This window comes from Melospiza melodia, chromosome 29 (genome assembly GCF_035770615.1).
Source record: "Melospiza melodia melodia isolate bMelMel2 chromosome 29, bMelMel2.pri, whole genome shotgun sequence".
NCBI lineage: Eukaryota > Metazoa > Chordata > Aves > Passeriformes > Passerellidae > Melospiza > Melospiza melodia.
The window spans coordinates 5,967,197-5,993,252 of NC_086222.1; the positions used below are offsets into that span (position 1 = coordinate 5,967,197).

Below are 26,056 nucleotides of genomic sequence, written 5' to 3' on the forward strand. Positions count from 1 at the left end.
GGCAGGGCTGAGCCGGGCACGGTCCCGGATCACGGCACGGCTGAGCCGGGCACGGTCCCGGTTCACGGCACGGCTGAGCCGTGCCCAGGCACGGTCCCGGTTCACGGCAGGGCTGAGCCGGGCACGGTCCCGGTTCACGGCAGGGCTGACACGGACCCTGCCCCTCCCAGGAATGCCTGCGGAGGTGCCGTGGGTGAGCCGGGCTGGGGGGACCCCCCTGTCCCCTCCTGTCCCCCCCTCAACCCTCGCCCCCCACCCCCTCGTCATTAGCGCGCGGTCAAATGGCGCTGCCGGGACTCGGGGCTGCATCGCAATCAGCTGCTCTCGGCCGTAATGAGTGTTCAGGCCCTAATTAACCGCCACCCTCATTTGCATCTGGCCCGCCCTCCCCCTCCTCCCCGGCCTCTAATCGTGGTCTGGCCAGCTCCGGGGGGCTTGGGGGTCTACAGCTGCGGGGACACTGCAGCTGGCATGGCCACCTGAGGGGACAGCAGCAGCGGGGACGCCCCTCTGGAGACCCCACATGGGATGCGTGCAGCCCTCTGGGGACACACAGCAGAGCTGGCTGTGGAGACATGGCTTTGGGGACGTGCCTCAGGAGTGGCAGTGGGGACACATCAGTGCGGGCGCACCTTTGAGGACACTCCAGGGAAGCGGGTGGCATACCTTTGGGGACACGGTGGCAGCAGAGACATCCCCTTGTGGTCACACCAGCAGTGGGGACTTCTGTTTTGGGACATGGTGGTGGCAGAGACATCGTTTTGGGGACATGATGCTGACATTGGGGACACACCTTTGGGGACATGCTGGCAGTAGGAGCATCCCTCTGGGACCACACCAGCTGTGTGTCCGTTTGGGGGCATGTCACAGTGGTGACAGTGGGTGGATGTGCTGGCAGCAGGGACAACCCCTTGGGGATGTGGTGGCACCGAGGACATGCCAGCGGCAGATCACGCCTTTGGGGACGTGCCACGGGACTGCCATTGGGACATTGGGCGATCCCTCGGGGATGTGGTGACAGCAGGGACATCTCTTTGGGCACATGCCACAGGACTGCCATTGGGACATCCCTTTGGGGCACTCTGCTCATTACCCCCTCGGGGATGCGGAGGCAGCACAGACATCCCTTTGAGGATATGTAGGCACTGGGGACGTCTCCCCACTGGGAGGACACTCCCTGGGGACAGCAGGGACAAAGAGCCCGCTCGGGGTGGGGGATGGAGTGTGGGATCCGCAGCCTCGCGCCGTCGCTAGCCCCTAATCCCGCTAATTAGAGGGGTGTAATTACACTGCTGATGGCTTCTCCGTGCTGCGGGCAGGAGCGGCAGGGACAGACAGAGGCAGGGGGGATGTCCCCTTCCGTCCTCCTCCCCCGCCATTTGTTTAACCAACACGGCCCTAATTAAAGCGTTTAATTAACCAACCCGGGCGGGGGTCCCATAGGACCTCTCTAACCACCCCCCTTGGATGGATGGGGGGGTTTGAGGGGGTCGGGAGAGTTAGAATCTCCCCGATGCTCGTTAGTCTTGGCTTAACGAAGAGTTGGGGCGCAGCTGGGGTGTCCCCGCACCCCCCGCGAGCTGCGCCCGGCCTCATCAATCACGGTCACCCTTAATTGGGGTCCCGGGGTTTCGGAGGCACCGGGGCCGGGGACAGCGAGCGGTGGGAAAAGAGAGGTGGGGAAAGAGAGATCCCCGTCCCCTGGACTCAGCCTCAGTCCTTGGGGGATGCTCAGTAAAGGCGTGTGGAGCTCTGGAAGCCCAGGGGTGCTCCACAGGAATAGGGGGTGCCCAGTCCGGAGGGACGTGCTCGGCCCGGAGCGGCGAGCTCGGCTCCAGTACGGCGGGAATGCTCCTCTCCAAGGCTGGGGGGCTACACCTGACCTTTGGGATGCCAGGCCGCACATTTGGGGTTCTCGGGCGAGGGCAAATCGCGGGCGATGGGAGGGAGGGGTTGGAGGGTCCCTGCCCTGAGGGGGCCGAGGGGACCCTGCCCCGCCCACATAGGCCACGCCCACTTTGGGTGGTGCTGAGGCTGAGCCACGCCCACTCTCAGACCACGCCCACTCCCCACACAAACAGCGTGCCCGCCCATTTTATAACCGCGCCCACTACGCCCGTGCCCCGCCCCATACCCGCCTTTGACCACGCCCCTCCATCGGAACCACGCCCCCGCCCTCCAGCCCCTCTCATTGTCGTGGCCACGCCCCCTCTGCGCGTCACGGTCCCGCCTCCTCTGGCACCGCCCCTCCCCGGCGCGCAGGAAGTTCCTCCCCCAGCATCGCGTCACTTCCGCCCGCTCGGTGCGCACCCCCATCATGGCGGCGCCCTGCGGCTCCTCGCAGCTCCCACCGGCCGAGCCACCGCTCCGCGTCCCCAAGATGGAGGTGCTGTCGCCGGGCTCACCGGGCGCGCTCAGCGACGGCAACCCCAGCCTGTCCGACCCCTCCACGCCCAGCGGCGCCTCCCCGCTGGGCGCGGGGCCGGCGGCCGGCGGGGCCGCGCTGGGCGCCCGCGGCGGGGCCTCGCCCTCCGTCTCCTTCTCGCCCGGCGGCGCCGCCGCCGCCGCCGCTGCCGCCGCGTGCCGCGGGATGTCCTGGACGCCGGCGGAGACCAACGCGCTGATCGCCGTGTGGGGCAACGAGCGGCTGGTGGAGGCGCGGTACCAGCAGCTGGAGGGAGCGGGCACCGTGTTCGGCAGCAAAGCGCCCGGGCCCGCCATGTACGAGCGCGTCTCCCGCGCCCTGGCCGAGCTGGGCTACGAGCGCACCCCGTCCCAGTGCCGGGAGCGCATCAAGGTACCCCGGGGGGCGGCGGCGCGGCCCGGGACGGGAGGGGAGGGTGAGCCGGGGGTGCCCGTGCCCGCCCCAGGCTGGGTGAGCTCCGGGATCGATTCCCTGCAGAGCCGCGCTCCTGAGCGTTCTCTGCGCTCCTGAGCGTTCTCTGCGCTCCTGAGCCTTCTCTGCGCTCCTGAGCCTTCTCTGCGCTCCTGAGCCTTCTCTGCGCTCCTGAGCGTTCTCTGCGCTCCTGAGCCTTCTCTGCGCTCCTGAGCCTTCTCTGCTCCGGGGGCACCGCGTTCCGGCGGTTCAGTCCCTCGGGATCTGTCCTGAGCATCCTCTGGCGCTGGCTCTGGGTGTCAGTCTGTCCTTCGGCCCTGGATTTGGGGGCACCGTGTCCCCCGGGCTGGGCCTCTCGGGGTCTCCGTGCTGCAGTTTTCTGGAGGTTCACCCCAGCACTGAGCCCAGCCCTTGCCCTGCCTGCAGGGTGTCCCATTGCCTGGTTCCAGTGGTGTCTCCTGGCTGCCTCATCCTCTGGGTCCCTGCCTTGTCCCTGTAGCCTCCAGCAGCACCTTTGGGACACGGGCCCTGCTCCCCGGGGGTTCAGCTCCTCTCCTGTGGGTGGGCTGTGGCAGCATCCCATGGTGCTGAGTGGGGAGGGACACAGCATCCCAGTTGTTTGTGTCCCACAACCCCAGCAGGATCTTTCCCCTGGGTGTCCTCCTTTGGCCCCAAGTGCTGTGGGTGCTGTGCTTGGCTCTGTCCCCTCCTGTGTCCCCTGGCCATGAGGGGCTGGCCCTGGCTGCTCCCTGTGCCCCCCTTGGGAAAACAGAGCTCCCAGTTCCCCCAGTAACAAGGGGTGGCTCTGCTTGCTCTTGCACTCCTGGCTCTGCCCTTTGCTGTGGAGTTGTTTTGTGGAGTCTGCTGGCTCAACAGGGATGTTCTGTGGCTTCACAGAGCTCCTGAGTGATTGATAAACAGCCCCATGAGCTGTGCTCTCCAGAGGGGCCTTTCCAGTTCCATCATTCCCTGGAGAAAAGGGCTGGGTTTGGTTCCTGCTTTGGGAGCAGCCCCTTTGTCCATCCTCCTTTTACAGAGAGGAGACACTGGACGATGTGGAAATGGCTGTGGGGCTTGAGTTTGTAAATGTGGATGATGTTTGGGAGGATGATTTACACACTTTGATCTCCCTCTGGCTCTGATTTCTCCTTTCCTCACCCATCGGGCTCCTGCAGCCAATTCAGGTGGAGTGAGAAATAAATGTTTTGTTATTGCTGGGGCTCGGTGCACTGGTTGTTTGTCCCTTCCTCTTCCCATCCCTTAACAACACCTGCTGGGGCTGTTCAGGTGTGTGCACCTGGGCTGCCTTTAACTTGCAAAATACATGGAATTAGGGATGCTGCAGCATCAGTGAGAAATTTCCACTTTGATCCCTGTTGATCAGAGCAGCCTGTCCTGGAATAGGTACTCAAAGCAAACCCACTTTCTATAGAATTTTTGGCTTCTGGATGTATTTCAGGGATGTATTTCCCTCATGTCTGTGTGTTTGCTGCTCAGGGACCTTTTTCCCTTGAACACACTCAAATATTTTTGGAGAGGAAAGTTGCTGCTCTGCAAAGCCTCTTGGAGTCCCTCTGACACAACCAGAGCACACAGCCTCAAGCTGCACCAAGGGAAATACAGGGTGGATAGCAGAAAAAAGTTTTTTACAGAAAGAGTGATAAAGTTCTGGAATGGCTGCCCAGGGAGGTGGTGGAGTCACCATCCCTGGGTGTGTTTAACAAAGCCTGGATGTGGCACTGGGTGCCAGGGTTGAGTTGAGGGGTTGGGGCTGGGTTGGACTCAATGATCTTGAAGGTCTCCTCCAACCTGGTCATTCTGTGAATTCTCTTGATGACTCTCAAGGTCCTTGTTGCTTGAATCACCTGTGAACTTCTCCAGAGGCATGATGGAAAAGTTCCTTGAGGTGCTCTGGCTTTGTGCAGTGGTTTTGGGCTGTCATGGGGATGGCAGTCAGTGCTGTTGAGGTCCCCAGCCCCAGTTTTGGGGTGTGCTGGCAGCTTGTGAGGTGTCACCTCACTGTCAGAGCAGCCCAGAACTGGCTCTCTGGGTTTGGATGGAGCTGATTTTGGGACTCCCAGCAATTTGAGCTCCTTGCAGCTGAGGGTTCTCCCACTTTTCCTCAGAGGTGAGGCTTGAACACATCTTTGCCCCTGAAATGTTTAAGCTTGGAAGAAACCACCCATCAAAGAGCAGAAAAAGAGCTCAAGGCTGATATTTATCACCAACAACAGCTCCTGACAGACCTGTTAGGTGTTTCTAGATTGCAGAACATCAGGCTGGGCTCTCCTTCAGCACTCTGGAAGGGAATTATCTGTGTTCCTGGCCTGGCCTCTCCTCAGGCCCTGTGCAGGGCAGCAGCAGCTGCAGGAATGCTGGTGCTGTCCCTGGCACCATCCACCCAAACTTTGCATATCCTGGACCCCACAGTGAGGCCCTTCCTCAGCACAGTCCTGCAGCAGCAATGTGGCTTCTCCTTTGTGCTCTCAGTGGGTTTGGGGCTGGAATTGCTGGGAAATGAACCCTTGTTGGGAGCTGTGAGCTCTCCTGGGTGTCAAGAATTTCCCTTGTTCCAGGGATGACTGAGATAGTTGTCGTGAGAGCTGTTGCCAACCCTAAAGTCCCAGTTTTTGTAGGATTCCAGGCAGGATTGGCTGCTTGGCATTTCCATGGTCCACCACAAACAGAAGTCACTCCTGGATGTGGAGGGGTCGTGCATGGATTCCTCTGGGATGGAGCAGGAGGATTGTCATTGCTGCAGGAGCAAGAGGAGGGCACAGGCACCTTGGAGTCCTCCTCACTCAAAACAGGACTGGGGAGATGATGAAGGAGCTGCACTGTCCCATTTATTCCCCAAAATGTTCTGTGTTTCCAGGATTTTACAGGATACTTAACGCCCATCAAGGGACAGAGCTCAAGGCTTTGCTGCTGGATAATAAATGGTGCTGCAAACATTCCAGGTTCAGCTGGTTTGTAAATGAATTTAGATCAGGATGCCATACTGCTTTCCTTGGGAACACCTGCATTCCCTGGACACACCAAATCTCGAGTCTCAACAGCCACTTGAGCTGGAAAGGAACAAATCAGCTTGTGAGCAGAGGGTTTTCCAGTTGTATGGCATGGGTGCATTCTCTCTTAATTCAAACAGGGTGTGCAGAAAGGTCCCAGGGCAGATTTTTGCCTGTCTCTCACCATCTGCATCTGCTTTTCTGCACATCAGAGGCTGCTGTCAGGTTGGAGCTGCTCTGGGAGGGTCTGTTTCAAATTTAGGGACCATTTTGGCATTTCAAATTTAGGGATTCACATACAAATGTTCCAGCAGCTTTTCCTTTGGAAAGAGACCTTGAGTCTGACTTGGTGGCTCTGAGATTTGTGGCTTGGGTAGCTCTGCAGTTGGGAACTGCAGGAAGAATGGAACATCTTGATTTCTGCTGTCTTGTGTGCCATAGCATCCTCACCCCTTGAAATCACGTTCTGTCCTTAATCCTTGCTTGTTCAGTGCCACTCTCTGTTCTTTCCATCCAGCCCTTTCCTGTTCCCTGTGTTCCTGAGCAAGGGTTTAGCCTTGTTTTCTATCCTGAAACTCATCACCTTCCCACAGCAGCACATGCAGAGCTGTTTGTTTTCAGGTTTGACTTTAGAGCTGGGATTTTAAGGCAGGTGATGGAATATTTGGCCAAACCTTGCTGGGATCCTGTGCCCTGCACTGGGTGATGCTTCCACTGAGGAGCAGGAGGTTTGTTGGGAGTTTAAGCATGGGAAAATGAGTTGTGTGAAGGCCACACACAGCTTGGAGGTCACAGGGTGCATGGGACATGTTCCATCAGTGTGTGGAACTCCATCACTTCATCCTCTTCCACTGGGATGCTCTGGGAAGGCACAGGGGAGCTCAGGTGCTGCACTCAGGGCTGTGGGAGTCAAGGGGTGTTTTCAGGCAGTAAAGGTTCGTTTTGTTTTAAAATAATGTTCTTGAAATAATGGGCTCCAGTTGTTCCTCAATACCAGATTTTAAGGGTTTTTTTAAACCCATGGGAGATTTTCTGCTTCTCTTGCTGGCATCTGGATGGAAGGTGGATCAAAGGCTCATCCTGCTGATGGCACATGGCTCACTTGGGCTGAGAGAGCATTGCAGGGTGGAAATCCTCTGGCTGGAGAGCCTTTCCCCAGCAGAGACAAATCCCTTCTCAGAAGCTGCTGTTAAAACTAATTTCGGGGCATTTTTAAAATGTCATTTCTTCAGCTACTGCAGAAATGTGAGTTCTGCTTTTATTTTGCCTTTCCCAGAGTCAATGCCAACCCATTGATTCAAAGTGCAGCAGTTCCAACATCTTAACTCCTGACTGCAGGAATTCCCAAGCATCACTGCCAATCCAGTTCTGCTGTTTTTGAGGTTTTTTGTGTGTGTAACAACTTCCTCTTCTTCCCAAATGGGTGACTGGAGGTTTTGGTTGGGTTGTGGTTGTCCACAAAAGAAATTTGTTCTTCAAAAGGAAAAGAAATACCTTGAAGATGCTGGTTGAGTGCTTCAGAAAGAACAAATCATAGATGGGAGTGCCACAAACCCACATGAAATGGGAAGGGATGCAAAATCACACCTGACTTTCAGCTGTTGGTATTTCTTGCTTTAGGCAACACAAACACGATGATGGTGGGGCTTGTTTGTAAGGGGCCTGTGGTTTTAGCTGCTCTGTGATGCAAACAATCTGTAAACCTTGCATGGAGTTGTTTTTAAGGCAGGAAAAGCTGCCCCAGCACAGCTGTCTCAGAAGGAATGCTTGCTGTGAGCTGCTGGACATGAGAGGATTTCAGCCAGAATTCCTTCCTTGGCTGCAGTGAGTGGAGGGGCTGTCCTGGTGATTCTGAAGTGTCAAATGATGGAGCCTGGGTGCATTTCATGCCAAGCATCCACCTTCAAAGCAACTTTGCCTTTGATTTGAGCTGATAAGGATGGAGAGGGACTTTCTACAAGAGCGTGGCAGAGCAAGTGGGAATGTCTTCCCAGTGACAGGGCAGGGATAGATGGGATATTAGGAAACAATTCTTCCTGTGAGGCTGCTGAGGCCCTGGCATGGGCTGTCCAGAGCAGCTGTGGCTGCCCCTGGATCCCTGGCAGTGCCCAAGGCCAGGCTGGACAGGGCTTGGAGCACCCTGGGATGGTGGAAGGTGTCCCTGCCATGGCAGGAGGGTTGGACCAAGATGAGCTTTAAGGTCACTTCCACCCCAACCAATTCAGTGATTCTGGGTTTCTATTTCTTTTCAATGTGGTGTCTTTATCTTGAGTTTATCTCACACCCAGCTCGCCATCCCCTTATCTCCCTGGGCTGTGATGTGTGTTGGTGTTCAGGTTACCTCCCCTTCTTCCCTTGGCTTGAATAGATTCAGATGTGCTGGGTTTTCCAGGCTGCCATTCCTTGAATCCCTCCCAGCAGCCCAGCTTCTCACTGGAGGATCTCATGTGCTCTGGTAGGTGGGAGCAACTTTTGGTTGACATCTACAGCAGGAAAAAAATAAACTTTCAGTGCCAAAGAGCAGATTGAATTGTTTCAGTCCTTTGTGGGGCTGTGGCAGAGGAGCATTTCTGGGATGTGAGTGTCCTGTGGAGTGAACACTCTTGGATTTGCTCTCAGCTGGGGTATTTGCAGAGAGCTGTTGTGCTGGTAAGAATGTGGCTTGAATTGCAAGATTTGTGTCTTTACAATCCAGTGGCTTCTGCAGCTGTGTTGTGTGTCTGGAATACATCTGATCATTCTGGTGTACCTGGGCCATGCACTGCTCATTCCATGGGTGCAGAATGATTCCCAGAGGGAGCTGGGAGGTTGTCTTGTTGAGTCAGAAACAGCTGATGGTCAGGAACTCATTGCAGGAGGACAGATTGGCAAAACTTGAGCATTAAATCTCATTTAGGGAGATTTGGGAACATTAAATCCTAGACTGGGCACACACAATTTTCTCCTGTAGTGCTCTCTGACCATGGAGGACTTGGGAAGATGTTAAAAATCCTCACTGTGCTTCAAGTGCTGTCACAGGGGCAGATTCCTGCTCCCCTCCCTTTGCTGAGTGTGTAAATTTGGAGGGCCAAGCAGACAAAGCTTTCTGGGTGCTGTGGTCTCACCTGTTACCAAACCTTGCACCACTGGTGGTGAAAGTTGGGGTTGGAGTCACTTTTGGTATTTCAGTTCCAGCTTTTCCCATGGATTTAGGGATTGGTCTCCTTGGTAACATTTTCACAGCACTTGGAGTGGTGTGGACATTCCTCTAGAGACCTCAGGTCACACACAGCTGGGACACTGTTGGATGTCAGGTGTTTTAGGGTTGTGAATGACACAAGCCATGTCCCTTGTGGTGCTGCCCATGTTGGTGCTTTCTGCCCTTCAGTGAAGCTCATTTTGGACAGGAGGGTTTTCCCTCCCACCCGTGGAATGATTTGTGCTGCTCTTCCTCTGCTGGATGGGCTTGTGGTCTCCCTCCATTCACCTGAGTGAGGACCAGCAGAGATTTGAGTCTGTGATCTCTCAAGGCTTGCACAGATATGGTTTTTTGAGTACATCTCAGACCTCTTTTCATGCAGGCTGCTGCAGTTTGAGTTTTCCTTAAAGGTCTGGTTTTGTGAGTGGTGTAATGCTGTTTGTCCTGATCACAAGTAGATGCATGCAACTTCAAGTTGGATTTTTGGGATGAGTTTGTTTCCAAAGGCAAGGTGACCTGCTCAGGTGTGGCTTTCTTTGCTCCAAAGTCAGTAATGTTGGAACAGGTCACGTCAGGGGCAGCTTGGAGCTCACTCAGGCATCTCATCCATTTCGGGTGGGTATCAGGAAAAGGTTCTTTCCCCAGAGGATGGTTGGGTACCTACACAGGCTTCCCATGGAATGGTCATGGCACTGATCCTGCAAGAGACACAGGGTGGGATTGTTGGGGTGTCTGGGCAGGGCAGGAGTTGGACTGGGTGATCCTTGTGGGTCCCTCCAACTCAGGATATTCTGTGACCCAGTGATCTCTGCAAGCTGAGCTCTGTCTGGAGCACCACCCACTACATCCAAACTCTACAAAGTCCTTGGCTTGGTGGGTCTGGTTGTGCTTCTCTGCCTTCTCAAGCTCTAACAGGTTCATTCCTGTTATTTTCATCCCGTTCTGATTTAAGAAAACCAGGAGCATTGATTGAGAGCCAGAGGTGCCCAGCTGGCAGCCTTTCTGAGGCAGTGCTGGAGCCTCCTCTCCAGGGCTCTGGCTCAAATAGCAACAAATCCCTGCTGAGGGTCTGAGGATCCTCCTGAGCATTCTGATAGCAGCAAGCAGTGGAGCATCTTCCCAGGTTGTGGATTTGAGCTCACAGCGCTGTGGGCTCTGCTGTCACAGCCCCACATGTCACTGCTGTCCTCACCCTGATGGGACACAGCCTGTAAAACCCCAACTCCATCCCCTCTTGGCAAAGTCCTGTCTCATGGGGGCCGACCTCTGCAGCTTCTGTAAATAATTCCTGGCCAGGCAAGAGGGGTTTATTTTGTATTACGTTTAATTGTGATTTACAAATTGGTGTAAATAATTCCTGGCCAGGCAAGAGGGGTTTCTTTTGTATTATGTTTAATTGTGATTTAGCAACTGGCAGTGGTGGCTGTGAGTTTTTGTTCAGTTTCAGCTCTCCCTAACAAAAACCTGAGTCTGCCCTGCCTCGACTGATGTCCCCCTCCCTGTGTCTGCCAGGGTGACTTGGCTTCTTCATGGTCCAAAGAGAGCTTTGTTCTTACCTCAGTCAGGACAATCACCTTGTCTGTATTTACCCCCAACCCTTCTCCCCTCATGTGAGGGCATTCCCATTGCTTTTCCTCTGAGGCTTCAGGAAGTCCTTGTGTGTTTGGGGAAATCAGGACGCAGCCAAGGCCTTGCTGTTTGATACAGAGAGTGATTCACTGTGACAGCCATCGTGTGCTTGGGGACAGTGCAGATGTGCAGCCAGCTGTGGGGCTGGAGCCTTTGCAGATTGGGCTGTGGCAGCTCCTGGGACTGACCCTGAGCTCTTGGGGGCTGTTTGACTGCTGGCTTCTCACATTCTGCACAGGGATATTCCTGTTTGGAATGCTGGAGTTGCATTGGTGTCATCAGCTGCCTTCCTGCAGTGGTGTGTGGCTCTCCCAAGAGTTTGAGGTGCTGCTCTTGTCATTTTATTTTTGATAAACCACAGAAATGGGCCTTGTTGAGGCAATACCCCATGTAAGTCTTGTGTTCTCCTGCCTTGCACATAGCTTTTAACCTAAAAGTTCATGAGCTGAAGTTATTGCACAGATTTGTTACCTTCTGCTCCCAGAAACTGAAAAATGGAGGCTTTGAGAGCTTTCACTGTTCCCTACAAGCACTCCAGGCTTCAAAAGCTGTTTCTTTTGTCCCAGTGTAGTTTCACCTTGTGTTTCCTGTGAGTATCCTGGCGTGATGAGGGAGGGAGCTGTTTGGCACTGCTGTTCTTTATTTGGGATATAAAGCTGAGAACTCTTCTACATTAAGTAAAAGAGCCTTTTTGAAGCTGAGTGTTGTGCTAGGTGGTGCTCTGGACCCCTTTAGGTTGCTGTAAATTAATCAACTTAAAATGTGGACACAGCCACAGGCCACCAAACTGCTCTGCAGAGCCCATAGCTTCCCCCTGAGGAAGAGCCTGTCTCAGATCAGGGATCTGGCATTCCATGTTGGACAACCTCAGGTTTTATACAAAAAGCTTGCTGTGGTCTGGTCCTCTCTCATCTTATTTTTGTGCTGGGAGGAGGACCATGTCTGCAGCCTTCCTAAAGGTTTTTCTCATCCTCATCCTGCAGTTCCTGCAGAGCTCCAGGTTCTTCGGTGGCTTCACTTGTAGAGATGAGGACTCGTGAGTTAGAAATGGTGAGAAAACCCACAATGAGCTTTGTGACTGTCTCCTCCTTTGGTTTTCCTGATGATAAATTAAGTGGGGATAATGTGTGTTCGTGTTGCAGGCAGTGTTGCAGAACAATAAGCAAAAGCCTCGGTCTCTTCCAGTCTGAGCAGTCACTGGGCAGTGATCAGGTCTGTTTTCAGTTACTTGTCCTACATTTCCTGCTTTCTGTATCTGTATCAATCTGTGTGTGTGCACTTCAGGAGCCACGGAGCAGGAGTTGAGCTGGACACCGGGAGGAGTAGAGGAGGTGCGTAAGAAAAACCAGATCTTAGATCTTGGAGAGCAGAATGAAATGGTGAGAGAAAGGTCGAGGGTGATAAAATGTCCAGGTTTCCTGAGGTCTGAGCAATTATTTAGGTCTTAGCAGGCTCTCTGAAGAAGAGAAGCCTGTGGACTTGCATGAAGCAAGGCTGACTCGTGGTATTTGGAGGGAAGTTGTAGGAGCTGCCTGTTGGAGACACTGAGGAGAGCCTCCAAGAACAAAGAGCTAGCAGGGATCTTGGTTCTCCAGCACACAAGACCAAAGAGCCACCATCTGCTTAGCCACAGGCCCTTTGGTGCTTTGGAAATCCCTATATTTGAGATGATTTCCCTCAAATTTGAGGTTATCTGCTTGCAGAAGCAGAGCTAACACAGCCAGGTGAGCATCTGGGCAGTACCCCCAAAAGTATCAATAATGAGCAGTCACTCTGTTGCTCATTTATTTTCATCCCCCTTCCTGTGTTGCTCCCTTTAGTTTTTCTACTTGTTTGCATTAACTTGCTGCTAAATTATTTTGATAGTAAAATAAGCCAGATTGCAGCCTGACTGAAATAATTAATTACTACTAGGCTACAACCTAGTGTGGGATCCTCCATAACCCCATTGGTGGGGAGAGATGTTTGAAGCACATGCTGAAAATAGGGTGTGAAAATAGAGTGGCTGAGGGTGTGGGGCATCCCCAGAGGGCTTGGCCAAGCGTAGGGATGCTTTGGAAATGGTTCCTTTCACTTGAAGGCTGCTAATAAATTCAGCTGGAGGCTCTAAATCCATGTTTAACTCCTATGGATAAGCTGGCACAGGTACAAGAGCTGGGGCCTGGGAAATAAATTTAAAAAAAAATCTAACTTGGGTGGATTTTAGAGTTATGGGAGTGAAATGACTTTGCCCTTATTGGTCAGTGAGATTTGAGCTGAACAGAGAGAAATTGGAGTGAGAAAGGTGAATTCTAACAACCAAATGCATCTATACCCCAGCCTGAGGGAACCCTCTTTGCACCAGCAAATACCAACAGGTTTCCAGGCTGGGTTTTGGTGCCAGATTGCACAGCAGGTTGTTTTCCACCCTGCTCACAGATAGAAAGTTAAAATGTGCTGATGTCCATCCAAAGAGGATCTGCCTGTTTATCCTGAGGTAGTTATGGCAAAAGTGGGAAGGGTTCCACCTTAAACCGTGGAGTAACTCATGCCTGTTGTTGCCTGTGTGTTTATATGGGTTATTTTTTATTTTGTCTTGTTTTCGTGTGTTTTTGTTTGAAACAGCAGGGTAATACTGACTTGCTGCTTAGCGGTTTTGCTTCTGCCCCCAGGGCTCTGAATCTCAGGAGGAAACTGGTTAGAAATGTATCCCTTTGCTGCTGATGCTGTTAAACCAGTGTGTGAGGAGCATTAGGTAGGTTCCAGCTTTCTGGAGTTTTAAAAGTTCCTTTCTTTGGGGGGAGAAAAAAAAAACAAATAGTTTTTGTAATGATTTGTCCATTACAGTCCTCCTGCAGAAAGCAAGGGAGCAGAATTAGTCCTTCCCAAATTAATGCCTCTCTTGATTTCTGGAGACAGCTTTGCCGTTCAAGTTAGAACCTCAGCGATCTGCTAAATTTAATTTCTTAAAAAGTTAATGTTTTCTAGCAGTTTACCAATCTGAAAAAAACACCCAAGATCCAGAAAACCTGGGGCGTATAATTGTCTTTCAAAATCAGAGCAGTGGTAGAATTAAAACCACACTGAGGGTTGTGTAGAAAGCTTTAGTTTTTTTATCCCCAAGTTGTTGTGTTTTGCTCCAGATTAGGGGGAAAACATGGATGGAACCATAGGCTTAGCCCTTGATGTGGGGTGTCAAAGGGATCACCAGAGCTGGGTGAGGCTTTGGCATCTGTGGGAGGTTCTGCCCCAGCTCTTACCAAGCCACCTCAGTGCTGTTACTTACTTGATGCTTGATATCAAAGTCTGAGAACTTGGGAGCATTATTGATTTGACCTCTTTTAAATTTCAGCAGCTTCACAAGAGACAGAGTGAGTTAGTAAGGAATGCAAAAATATGTAAGTAATAAATATTTTCCTAGCTGAATAGCTTAGGCATATCCATTTTGTACCTTGTGTCTTCTTACCAGAGTAAGGAAGGTTGGACTGTCTTTGCTTTTGGGGGAAATCTTTCTGTTTTCCTTTCTCTCTCCTCCCTGCTTTCCCCTCTCCAAGCTGTGGGCACAACACCAGCTCTGCTTTCTCCTCCTCGTAGTAGGTGTGCATTTTCCTGGCTGATTGGTGTCTCTGACTGGGGGGCTCTTGGTATTTTTATTTTATTTTTTTTCCCTGCATCCATAGGAGATCTGGGGATTTTATTTTTTTTTTTTAAGCAAGAAAGAGAATAAATTACTCAAATTAAATCTGAGGAATCTGTAGCTGCTACACAACTTGTCCTGTGTCATGGATGTTAACGCTAAGCGGGAATGTTGGATCTATATGATGCTTCCTGGTGGGTGTAGATTAATTTGGGAGCATTGCTCATGAACATGGGGCAAATATGACCAACAGAAATAACCCCCAAAGCCCTAAACTCTGCCTGTGTGAGTGTGTGTGAGTGCCTGCGTGCTGGTCCAGCCCCACAGCCCTGACTGAGCTGCCTCTCTCTCTCAGACCCTCCGCAGGTGCTACAGCCGCGTCAAGGAGCACGGCGTGGGCAAGAGGAAAAGCAGCTACACCTTTGAGCAGCTGGAGCAGGTGTTTGGGCAGGGAGGATGGGACTCCCAGCCCTGCCAGCCCGTCCTCATCAACAGCAGTGGTCTGTACCAGGAGCTGGAGTCAGATGGCAGCACCATGGAGGAATACTCTCAGGAGGACTGGGGAAACCACAGCCAGGATCTTCACTGCTACCAGACCGGCGAGCAGGAGCTGGGTAAGAAATCCCATCTTGGCACATCTGCCTGCCTGGGCTTCACCTGTGCTCCTGGGGGTCTGGCACACACATCTCTGTGCCAGCTTTCACCTCTCAGAATGTGCTCAGGGGTCCGTGTTGAGACCGTGTTCTCAGGGGTCTTAGGTTGAGGGAAGAGACGAGGATCTGACTCCATGTTCAGAAGGCTGATTTATTATTTTATGATATATATTATGTTAAAACTATACTAAAAAATAGAAGAAAGGATTTCATCAGAAGGCTGGCTAAGAATAGAAAAAGAAAGAATGATAACAAAGGTTTGGGACTGACCGAGACAGTCCGGACAGCTGGGCTGTGATTTACCATTAATTAGAAACAATCAACATGGACCAATCCCAGATGCACCTGTTGCATTCCACAGCAGTAGATAATCAATGTTTACATTTTGTTCCTGAGGCCTCCCAACTTCTCAGGAGAAAAAATCATAAGGAAAGGATTTTTCATAAAACATGCCTGTGACACACAGTGCTAAACACATCCTTGGAGAGAAAAGGGACAGAAATTCCTCACTTAATCAAAAGCAAACCATGGATCAAGACTGGAGGAAACAAGGGCTGTTTGCCCAGAAACAGCAGAGGTGACAGCTTCCCTGTCTGTCCTTTCACTCCCAGTTTTATTTTCTCTCTTGGGATTCAGGAGATGTTTTCCCTCCCAGTGGTACCTGGGTGTTACCATTCTAACATCATTTACTTAAATTGTGAACAGGGCTTCAGCCTGCTGCTGGTAACACCAACAACAGTAAAAAATGTTGCTCTTTCTTATTTACCTTGATATATTGATATTAAACATGTCAATATATCTATATCCAGAGGTGTGGCCTTTTTTAAAATGAAAAAATAGCAAGCAAGCTCACACTTGATGTTTGAGACTTAAACCGAACTCTTCCAAGTGCTTTTCTTCCTGAATTATTGCCTAAAAGTGTCTACCTGAAAGTCAATTTTTAAATTAACTTGGAGATTTAATTGTTGCTCATGGCTTTTTGAACTTTGTTAAACAGATCAGGGTACCACATCCCTGATAGAAAGCACACTCCAATCTGAGGAGTTCTGGGAAGAAGTGGCTTTCTTGAGGCACATTTCTCTCAAGCTACTGCTTTTATGGGTGTGTGTTCCTCCCTTACCCTGAGCAGGTTTTTTTCACAGCAGGAGCTTTAAGCTGATCAGATCCACTGGAGATGCAGGTGAAGAGGGTGAATTGTGTAAAGGCTGTTTTTCCCCATTTATGGGATGAAAGAGGGAGAGGAGATGCAGTTGGGTGTCTGTACACATCTGTGTTTGGGGGACTGGTGAGTCAGGTTGCTTTGGAAGAGCCTCAGATCGCAGTTTAATGTTAAAATTTGCAAGTTGGCTGTTAACCACATTCCAATTCCTCAGACTCCTTCCCTGGGGGATTTAAAAGTCAGAAATATGTGGGAGAGAAACAGTGGGGAGAAGAAAAACGTTACAAAACGTATGGAAATGATGGCTAATTCTGTCTGGTGTGGTTTGTTGTGGTGAGTCAAGCTGGGATCTCCTGGTTTGTCACCAGTTTGGGGACATTTGCGTGAGCTTGGGCTGATGATGCCCTTCATGCTCAGGAGTTGTGAGCAAAGCACTTGGCACACAAGCTCTGAATTGAACACAGATGCAGTTCTGCTGCTGCTTCCTCTTGAAATGTGCCATTAGAAGCAGAATTGCTTTTTCTTGTTTTTTTTTTTTTTTTTTCCCTTGAAACAATGTAGTTTGCAATTCTGTCAATGTGTGATTTAATGGATGGGACTGGAGCCTTGTCCATGAAAGGATCTGAATCTCTCTCAAAACCTAAATGACCATATCTTTTCCAAGTTAAAGAAAAACTCAATCAATTACAGAGGGTGTAGGAGCTGGAGCTGTCTCATGTAGAACTCCAGCAGACTGCCTGGCTTAGGAAGCAACTCAGAGTTATTTTTCATTTAATTTCAAGCTCTTAAAAAAAAAAAAAAAAAGCTCTAAGAACATTATTTAAAATCTAATTATGTGTTGGAATTTTACCTTTCAGATGAAATGCCTACCACGAAAAGAACATTAAAGATAAAACAGGAATCTTCAGAAGACACGCAGTAAGTAATTTATGAATGTTTTACCCTGGAATGTATTTCCCTGGGGATAATGTGCAGGAGGAGAGGATATTTGAAACTTCTGTTTATAATTATAAATACATTGTGCAAGACTATTCATACAGTTGAATCTGCTTTATGCATTATTCCCATTACCTCAGAACAGCTGAAAAGCTTCACAACTCTGTTTCTCCTTGGCTTTGCCATTCAGAAAATAAAACAAGACTTACTACATGGATGTGAGGACAGAATCCACAAGAGCAGCTCCATTCCTTGGTGGGAAAGTGTGCCAAAGCTTGGGAGCCTCTGACTTTCATTTTTATAACTTTCCAGACCTTCCTGGTAACCTTTTGGCTGGGTTTAATCTAGCAAACACTGGAGCCTTTTGAATGCTTTGACTCTCCCTTGCTCTCCAACAATAACACAGAGCATTCCCAAAAATGAAGGGAATTGTGCTGTATTTGCTCTGTCCAGGGCAGCTTTCTGCCAGCCTTTAGGGGTCTGTCTGCAGTGGGAGTGAGCCCAGGCTCACAGATCCTTTGGGGTTTCTCACAGGAGCTCCCACACCAGTGGGTTTTAGTGTTACTGGGATTTTCCATGGTAGAAAATCAGCTGCTGTAGGGTAGGAGGTCACCAGCACTGGGAACAGCAACAGAACATCCCTGATGAGTCATACAGAACAGAGGCTTTGTACTGGAACTCAATGAAAACAAAATTATCTCAAATATTTAACATCAATATAAATAAGTAAAAAGAGAAATACATTTAAAATAACTTGAGAAAATAAAAATAATTTTAAAAGAAAAATAATTAACAAGAAGCTTCCATGGCAGTAGAGGAGCTTTGGTAGACTCTTCACTTCAGGTGGATATTCACATAGCCAAAAGTGATTTTTTTCTTCACATGGAGCAAATTCATTTTTAACAACTTAGGGACAACCTGGAGAAAAATAGCTTTTTTCAGTATAAACTTTGTTGCTGCCACTTTGAACAGTTTCTTCGTGCTGTTCTGGAATAATTTTACCTTTAAGGAGCTGCATAGCAAATAATCCTGAATTTTCTGAGGGGAAGGCTTGGACCACATGAGTCTTCTCTTCCAAGTTTTAATGTGTGCGTGAACAGCTGAATTAGATTTTCGTAAATGAGACCTTTTAAAGTTTTATGTTCATTTTTCCCCACAAATTCCCTCTAAAATGCAGTGGAGTCTCTGAACTCTGGGGCATTTTGTGAAGCATGCCAGTGACAAACTGGTCCTACGTGCAGAGTGGAAGCACGGAGCATTTTCCAATGCACAGATTTGCTAAAAGCTGCTTTTCCCCTTGTCTGTGAGGAGAAGGAACTTGTAAACTCTGACTCAGTAGGTTAAAAGCAGTCAGAAGATGCACAGCTGATACAAAGATAAGCTGGGTATTTATTTATTATCTTAAAAAAACAAAATTTCATCTAAAAGCCACAGTAGATAAATAGTTGTCAAACTCTTTCACCTCCTTGCACGGCGTTTTGAAATGCAGATAGCCTACTTCAAAGTTGTTTTCTTGGTCAAGGGCAGATTTTCAGCAGAAATTGTCTCCAGAAATCATTCAAATCCTGGTGAAACTTGTGGTGTGCTTTTGGACATAGAGAAACAGAATTCTAGAATAGTTTGAGTTGGAAGGGACCTTAAAGCTCATCTCATGGGCAGGGACACCTCCCACTGTCCCAGGCTGCTCCCAGCACTGCCCAGCCTGGCCTTGGGCACTGCCAGGGATCCAGGGGCAGCCACAGCTGCTCTGGGCACCCTGTGCCAGGGCCTGCCCACCCTCACAGGGAACAATTCCCAATTCCCAATATCCCATCCAGCCCTGCCCTCTGGCAGTGGGAAGGCACTCCCCCTTGTCCTGTCACTCCATCCACTGTCACGAGTCCCTCCCCTGCTTTCCCCAGAGCTTCTCCCCTCCAGATAAACACCCCCATCTCTCCCAGGCTGGCTGCAGAGCAGAGGGGCTCCAGCCCTTGCAGCATCTCCGTGGCCTCCTCTGGGCTCCTCCAGCAGCTCCAGCTCCTCCCTGTGCTGGGAGCCCCGAGCTGGGGGCAGCTCTGCAGGTGGGGTCTCACCTGGGGGGCAGAGGGGCAGAATCCCCCCCTGCCCTGCTGCCCAGGCTGGGGGTCAGCCCAGCACAGGGGGGTTCTGGGCCAGGGCCTGTCCAGTTCTCCCCCACCTGCACCCCAGGGGCTTCTCCCAGAGCTGCTCTCCATCCCTCCATCCCCAGCCTGGATGATCCTGGGGGTTGCCCTGGCCCAGGTGCAGCACCTGCCCTTGGCCTTGTTCAACCTCATGAGATTCCCCAAGGCCACTGACTGAGCTTGTCCCGATCCCTCTGGATCCCAGGCTGTCCCTCAGCCATGGAGCAGGAGCTCAGGGAAGGCGAGCACGTTGCTGCAGGTGCCAGTGCAGGTCTGTGTGAGAGCCAAGAGCTGTTTAAACCCCACCACTGGAGTCTCCTTCTCTCCTCAGATCCCCAAGGGCTCAGCACAGCGATGGCTCCAGGAACTCCCTGCCCTGCCCTGGGCAGTGCTGGGTTTGTGTTGGTGCAGTTTGCTTGTGCTCATAACAGGAAGTTTTTGCCATCACTCAAGTGCTGTGGGAATGGGAATGGATGTGAGCAAAGGAGAAAGGGATAGGGAATGTCTGGAGCAGGTTCCTCAAGTACCAATTAATGAATATAACCAATGGTTATTTTTATGGATGAAAGAGGGCTGGATGAAGATAAGGTGTCACACAGCCCCAAAATACTGAAAGGGCTGGGGAAATATGAGTTATAAATCTGGGAGGAAAAAAGGCCAATTGCAGCTTTAGGGATTTAGTGGGCATTCTATGGATAGCTTTTAGTTACAGCACGTGTACAACCTGCCTGGGTGTCAGAGGGCAGATATCCCATCTCCTCTGAACTTCCCAGCAGTGTGGGACAGCACAGCTGCCCCCACTCAGGCACTGTGTCTCCAAGTGACACAGAGAGAGCCATGGGCTCCTCTAGGGGGACGGGGAAAGGTGCTGCAAAGGCCAGAGCCCCTCTGCTCTGGAGTTAGGCTGGGAAAGCTGGGAGTGTTTACCTGGGGAAGGCTCCAGGGAGAGCTCAGAGACCCTTGCAGGGCCTGAAGGGGCTCCAGGAGAGCTGGAGAGGGGCTGGGGACAAGGCATGGAGGGACAGGACACAGGGAATGGCTCCCACTGCCAGAGGGCAGGGCTGGATGGGATATTGGGGACTGGGAATTGTTCCCTGTGAGGGTGGGCAGGCCCTGGCACAGGGTGCCCACCCTGGATCCCTGGCAGTGCCCAAGGCCAGGCTGGACAGGGCTTGGATCAACCTGGACTGGTGGAATCTGTCCCTCTCCATGGCTGGGATGGGATCAAGATGAGTTTTTTAGGTCCCTTACAGGCCAAAGTGTTCTGAGTCTGTAACACACAGGGGCTTCCCACCTTTCAGTTTATTTTTGACATTTTGGAAGCAAAGGGCAGTAGGTAACCTGTGTCCATGGCCCATCCTCCATCAGAATGCTCCTTCCCCATGTCAGCTCTGTTGTTGCCTGCCCTTGGCTGTTGTCTCCAAATAAACTGCTTTGAAAAGTGAAAGTGAAGTACTTAGAGACTTTGAGAAGTGGTTTGATTTCACTGCTGGCTTTGGGAGGATGAACTAGAGAAAGCTCGTGGATCTTCTCTGCAAGCAGCTGCTCTGGGCCCTTTGAAGTCTGCCTCAGAACAAATTTGCGCCTACTCTTGTCTCAAGTCTTTCCTCATTTGAATTGCAAAAGCTTCCAAGGAGGAAGAAAGGCAGGTCCCAGACTCCAGCAGGGAGGTGATGGTTTGATGATGAGGGAAAATCCAGCTCTAGGGCACCTTCTGCAGCTGAAAAGTGAGATTGTCCTGAGACAGTAACAGGTTAAACCCTCTGCTCAGCTCCCATTGTCCTCCTAAAAAATTTATTATATTAACAATACAAATAAAGCAAATACATAAGTACATGTTTAATAAATAATTTTAAATTGATGAATGAATGAAAATTACATTAATACATAATTAAATAATAGTAATTTTTACTGCTGATGGTCCCTTTGCTTGGCTAAGTTGTCAAGATCCTGGGGATGCAAAGCTCAGCCAAGTTGGGTCCTGGCAAAAGCGAGAAGATGCTAAACCTGAGAAGCAAAACTACTTAAAATTCATTTCCCCCTGTTCTCCTCTGTGCTGAAAGCAGTGAGTTCCTTGTGGAAAGCCCTTCTCAGTCTGCTGCTGAGGCTCAGCTCCCATGCAGTGATTCCCACCCCTGCAGGAGCAGTTGCAGTGACTAATGCAGCCGAGCTGGGTCTGGGTTGTGCCGAGCTAAAGCGAGCAGAGTATTTATAGTGCACTTAATAAAGGTGGGGGCTTTGCTTTCATTCCTCACTCTGCTCCTCAGCTGTTGAATGAAAACCTGCCCACGCCGTGCTCTCCTGTCTTTGCCTTGGGAAGGGAATAACTGGAGCTGAGCTGCTGTCAGGAGTGAATTGTGTGTGCCAGTGCTGAGACACTGAGCTCTGCTCCAGCGTTGCCCTGTCCCCTTGGCTGTCCTACCCCCTTGTGCCCAGAAGGTAAACTTGCACTTCCAGAAGCCTCAAAAAGATATTTTCCAAGCATGGCAAAGCTTCAGGGAAGTTTTAAATGAGTTTTGCCAGTGTTTGTTTACCCCAAATCCATTTCCATTTACTCACATATTCTTCTTGTCTGAGATTTCTCTCCATTACTGCCAGGTAGTGCAACTGACTCCTCAGAATAACTTGTAGTAAGAAACAGAACTTCAGTGCTGATGGAATCAATGTTTTTAAGAACCCCTGGGCTCTGCTTGTCCAGCCTGTCCCTCCTCAGTGCTCTAGAAACTCAGTTACACTCCAGTGGTGGTGGAAATGTACTTCCCAAAATGCCTTTGAAGGTCTTCTCAGGGAACTTCTGACATGGTTGGTCCTACAAGGCAGGTGAGGTTGATGAGGTGGTGATGGATGTGGTGCTGGTGTCACTGTGAGGAGGGAGCTGTCCCAACCTGGATGCTCAGAAACGCTCAGGGGAGCTTGGCCAGCACAGGTGAGGTTTGCAGGTGGTGTGCACCAAGCATCAGATGTCAAACCAGAGCTCTATGTCCTGAGCCCAGAGGACACCCAGCAGTTGGAGAACCTTGCCAGAATCACATGCCTTGTAGTTAGACCTGTAAAAGGTTTTTTGGAATGAAAGTCTCTGAAGTAGGGCCTCTCCAGCACCACAGGAAGGCTCTGCAGCTCCCAGTCCAGTTTTCTTTGAACCCTTACCTACATTATGATGGAAAAAGACCTCATCCCCACAGATGATATTTTTATTTCTTATTGGGCAGGAATGCACCTGCCAGGATCAGCCTTGGTTGTGGGGTTGTATCTGCTCTTAGAGGCTTCGTGTCCCTCACCAGTCTGGTGCTGGACCCCACTGGGAAGCTGTTGGGAAGGGCTGGTTTTAGGCAGTTCAAGGGATCTTGAGGAACCTGCAGGAGCAGGAAAATTTGTGTGTGCCCTGCACAAGACCTGTGTCACCTGGTACAGTATGTCCTCCTGGTGGGATGTGGAAGGAAAAAAATCCTCCCGGGAGTGCAGAGGTCTCCCCAGTTCAGCTTTCCAGATGTGGCACAATGGATAAAGGAAGGAGAGCTGCATGGAAAGATCTTTTACATCCCATTTGTTGCACCAAGAGAGATTTCTCTGTTAGCAAACGAGTTGCATTATCTTCTACAGCTTTCATTATAGGACAATAACTTCCCAAATTAGGAGTTCTTCCTACCAGCTAATTACACCCTAATGGTCTCATTTATCCTGGAGGAAGCTGTTCCAGCTCGCTGCAGGTGCACACAGATGCTCTCTCCTGATGTAAACCCCTCTCTGAAACCTTGCTGCTGGGAGTGAAAACACATTTTTGGGAGCGTGGGGATTTCTTAATTGGCTGTCTGGAGGGATTGCCACTGTCCATCCCACAGCATCTGGGATGTGTCTGGGAGCCTCTTCTGCTCCAGGGGCTTGGTCCCTTGAGCTGTGCTTCCACCCCAGCACAAGGACAGGGCCCTTGGGAGTGGCTTCATGCTCCCATTGGGGTTTTTGCAGTTCCAGTCCCATTTGCTGGCATTAATTTGGGGATAACAACGAGGCAGAAGTGTTTTGAGTGGCACTTGTGAGTTTGGGATGCAGCTCATGAACCATGTGCTGAGAGAAGCCCAGGATTGTAAGGAATGACCCAGTAGTTAAATGTGTGTTTATTCAGCAGTGCCAGATACATGCTTCCTTGGAGATGCTTTGATATCAGGAGGAGTTGGGGTTGGGTTTGTTTTTGTTTTGTCAAGATTAATTTAAAATTCCTTCATCAGGACATTGTTTACAACCTATAAACTACCCCAGAAATGTAGTAGTAAGAAAAGTCAGGCAAGAAAGCTGATGGGGATTAACATTTTCTGAATGTTGGTGCATTCCCTGCGAAAGCTTTCAGCTCTGATGCCTTTATCCTTCTCTCCATTTCTTCATTTGCAGGAAGCGTGACGTCATGCAGAACATTATGCAAATCTTGGAGTCGGTCCAGTTGAAGTGGGAGCTGTTTCAGAGCTGGACGGACTTCTCCAGGCTCCACCTTTCCAACAAACTGGCCATTTTTGGCATTGGCTACAACACCCGCTGGAAGGAGGATATCCGTTACCACTACGCCGAGATCAGCTCCCAGGTGCCCCTGGGCAAGCGGCTCCGGGAATATTTCAACTCAGAAAAACCTGAGGGCCGGGTGATCATGACCCGAGTACAGAAAATGAACTGGAAAAATGTTTATTACAAATTCCTGGAGATCACCATCAGCGAAGCCCGATGCTTGGAGCTGCACATGGAGATCGACTGGATTCCCATCGCTCACTCCAAGCCCACTGGAGGGAACGTGGTGCAGTATTTATTACCAGGAGGGATCCCAAAAAGCCCCGGCCTGTACGCCATTGGATATGAGGAGTGCCACGAGAAGCTCCCCTCCCCTCTGGCCGAGCACCGGGCGCCCGACCCCGGCAATGAGACTCCAGGGGAGCTGGAGGTGCCCTCCCCACAGGCCTCCCTCCGGGTGGATATGGAATCTGCCCGGATTATCTACTGTTACCTCGGCATCGCCGAGGTCCGGACTCTCCAGCAGTGCCTGTTTTTACACTTCCAGGCAAACACCAAAACCTTCAGCAAAGATTGGGTCGGGATCAACGCCTTTTTATCTCAGAACTGCGTCGTAGAGCCCGGCGTCTCACCCAAATCCATCTACATCAAATTTGTGGAAGTGGAGAGGGATTTTCTGTCTGCTGGCTCTTTGGTAGAGTGCCTGGAAAAAGCCATCGGGTACCCCTTAAAATTTAACAACTGAGTCTCATCCTTCATAAGGATCAGGGCTTAGCGCCCCGTTTTCCATCTCACTGGGATCCCGCCGGGGCACGGGGACTTTTGGGCCTGGCAGCGCCGCGGGGCCGCGGGCGCTCCCTCTGCGGGGCTCGAGCAGCACCCGGCCCGCGGGGCGGCCTCGGTACATTCCACACGGGACAGTGCACACGGCGTCTTCAGACCGCCCCCGAGGGCTCGGGCTTTCCTCTATCCCACGGTGTCTCATTTGGATGCATCCGTCTCTAAGTGTTCCTCTGGATCTGACTCAATAAGCAATAGATAACGGCGAGGGAAAACCCAACTCCCGGCCCGGGACTGTTTTTCAAAGCCACCCTTAGATACCTTGTATATAATTTAGGACTTCACTTTTTTCACCATCGAGTGTTCTCCTCTCTCCAAACAGTGTTGCCTGCAAAGACTTTGGGTTCCGTGACGTATTCCACATCCTTAGTAGCGTTGCCATATCTGCTTTTATTTTATTTTATTTTATTTTATTTTTATAACATTAAAATAATTCCTGGCTTTTTTATTTTTTCCTCACTATTTTTTCCCTATTTTTCTCTTTACTGTCTTTTTTTAATCTTTTTTTTCTCTTATTTCTCTCCTTTTTCTCTTCTTTTTCTTTTTCTCTCTATTCCTCTTTTTTTATCTTCTTTTTGTCTTTTTTGTTTGTTTTTTAAATTCCTGTATCATTTTCCTTTGTTGTTTTTTTTTTTTCTTTTGCTTCTTTTATTTTTATTATTTCTATTTTCACTTTTTACCCTTTTTTTTGTCTTCTTCTCCTTTCAGTTTCCTTTTTTTCCTTTTCTTTTCCTTTCAATCGAGTTCCAAAACTCTCTGTGAGAACAACTTGGCAGCTGGGAAAAAACAATGATTATTTTTATTTGTTTTGTTGTCGACCCATTGCTTATGGATACAATCAAAGCTGTGAGAAGGGGAAGGTGGGGAGGGAGAGGGAGAGGGAGGGGGGTGGGGGAGGACGCATTTATGCCTTTTCAGCGTGTTCCTGCTCCAGCCCCGCGCCGCCGCCGGGGCCGGTGGGTTTTATTTCCTGGAGCTCATCCATCGGTGACATTGTGACATACGATGAATGTGTCGGTCCTAATAAAATCAAACAAACACGTACAGAGCTTTCCACACATCCTTCTCCTTCTCTGGGGCAGTTTGGGGAGGTGCCGAGCTCTTCTCTGTGGATTTTCCCATCAGGGCTTTGCTCCTGGGGTCATTGTTGGAGGAATTGCTAAATTTTTTTTAATGAGGGATGAGCACCGCCAGAGCTGGTTGCTTTCCTTGCAGAGGTTCCCAGAATCCTTGAAAGAAGTGAGGATCAGTGCCCATCTGGAAGTTGGCATCACCTTTGAGCCCTGAGATGTGGAGTGAGGAAGGGGAGCAGGTCACCAGTGGGTCACCAATGCACTCTCCCCACTCTCAGCCTTCAGCTAGAGGGAGAACGAGGTGAGTTGCCCCAAAACTGCTGAGTTGGGAGCATGGGGTGCATCAGAGGCTGAGGATGCTGTCAGGGAGAGGTGGGCTCCCGGTGGGATCAAGCCAGGTCGATCCCCAAAGCCTCCTTGCTGCCGGGATCCTGCAGTGCTGGAGGCCAGGCTGGATTTACGGGGGGGCGGCGAGGGTGAGGAGGGATTAATTCTG

General features: G+C 50.5%; 1 protein-coding gene across 6 annotated transcripts; it reads left to right on the forward strand.

Annotated features, from left to right (window-relative positions):
- Positions 1-2,317: 2,317 nt before the first annotated feature.
- MSANTD2 (Myb/SANT DNA binding domain containing 2) lies at positions 2,318-25,346 on the forward strand. 6 transcript variants are annotated; one of them, XM_063178535.1, is made up of 6 exons: positions 11,799-11,982; positions 13,303-13,385; positions 13,983-14,028; positions 14,623-14,881; positions 16,937-16,997; positions 23,540-25,346. In XM_063178535.1, exons 3-6 carry the CDS (start codon positions 14,017-14,019, stop codon positions 24,390-24,392), a joined length of 1,185 nt encoding a protein of 394 aa, XP_063034605.1. In that variant the 5' UTR covers positions 11,799-11,982; positions 13,303-13,385; positions 13,983-14,016; the 3' UTR covers positions 24,393-25,346. The 6 variants fall into 6 exon arrangements, 5 of the variants coding, with proteins under 5 accessions (XP_063034604.1, XP_063034608.1, XP_063034605.1 ...); XM_063178537.1 differs by having other exon boundaries at positions 11,808-11,982; positions 13,986-14,028; XM_063178536.1 differs by having other exon boundaries at positions 11,821-11,863.
- The last annotated feature ends 710 nt before the right edge of the window (positions 25,347-26,056 follow it).

What these genes read in the sequence shown, in the direction of transcription:
- MSANTD2 (XM_063178534.1), top strand. Translation starts at nt 2,318, where the DNA reads ATGGCGGCGCCCTGCGGCTCCTCGCAGCTCCCACCGGCCGAGCCACCG. An exon ending in AGTGCCGGGAGCGCATCAAG is followed by an intron (nt 2,798 to 14,622) that starts GTACCCCGGGGG and finishes TCTCTCTCTCAG; the next exon opens with ACCCTCCGCAGGTGCTACAG. An exon ending in GACCGGCGAGCAGGAGCTGG is followed by an intron (nt 14,882 to 16,936) that starts GTAAGAAATCCC and finishes TTTACCTTTCAG; the next exon opens with ATGAAATGCCTACCACGAAA.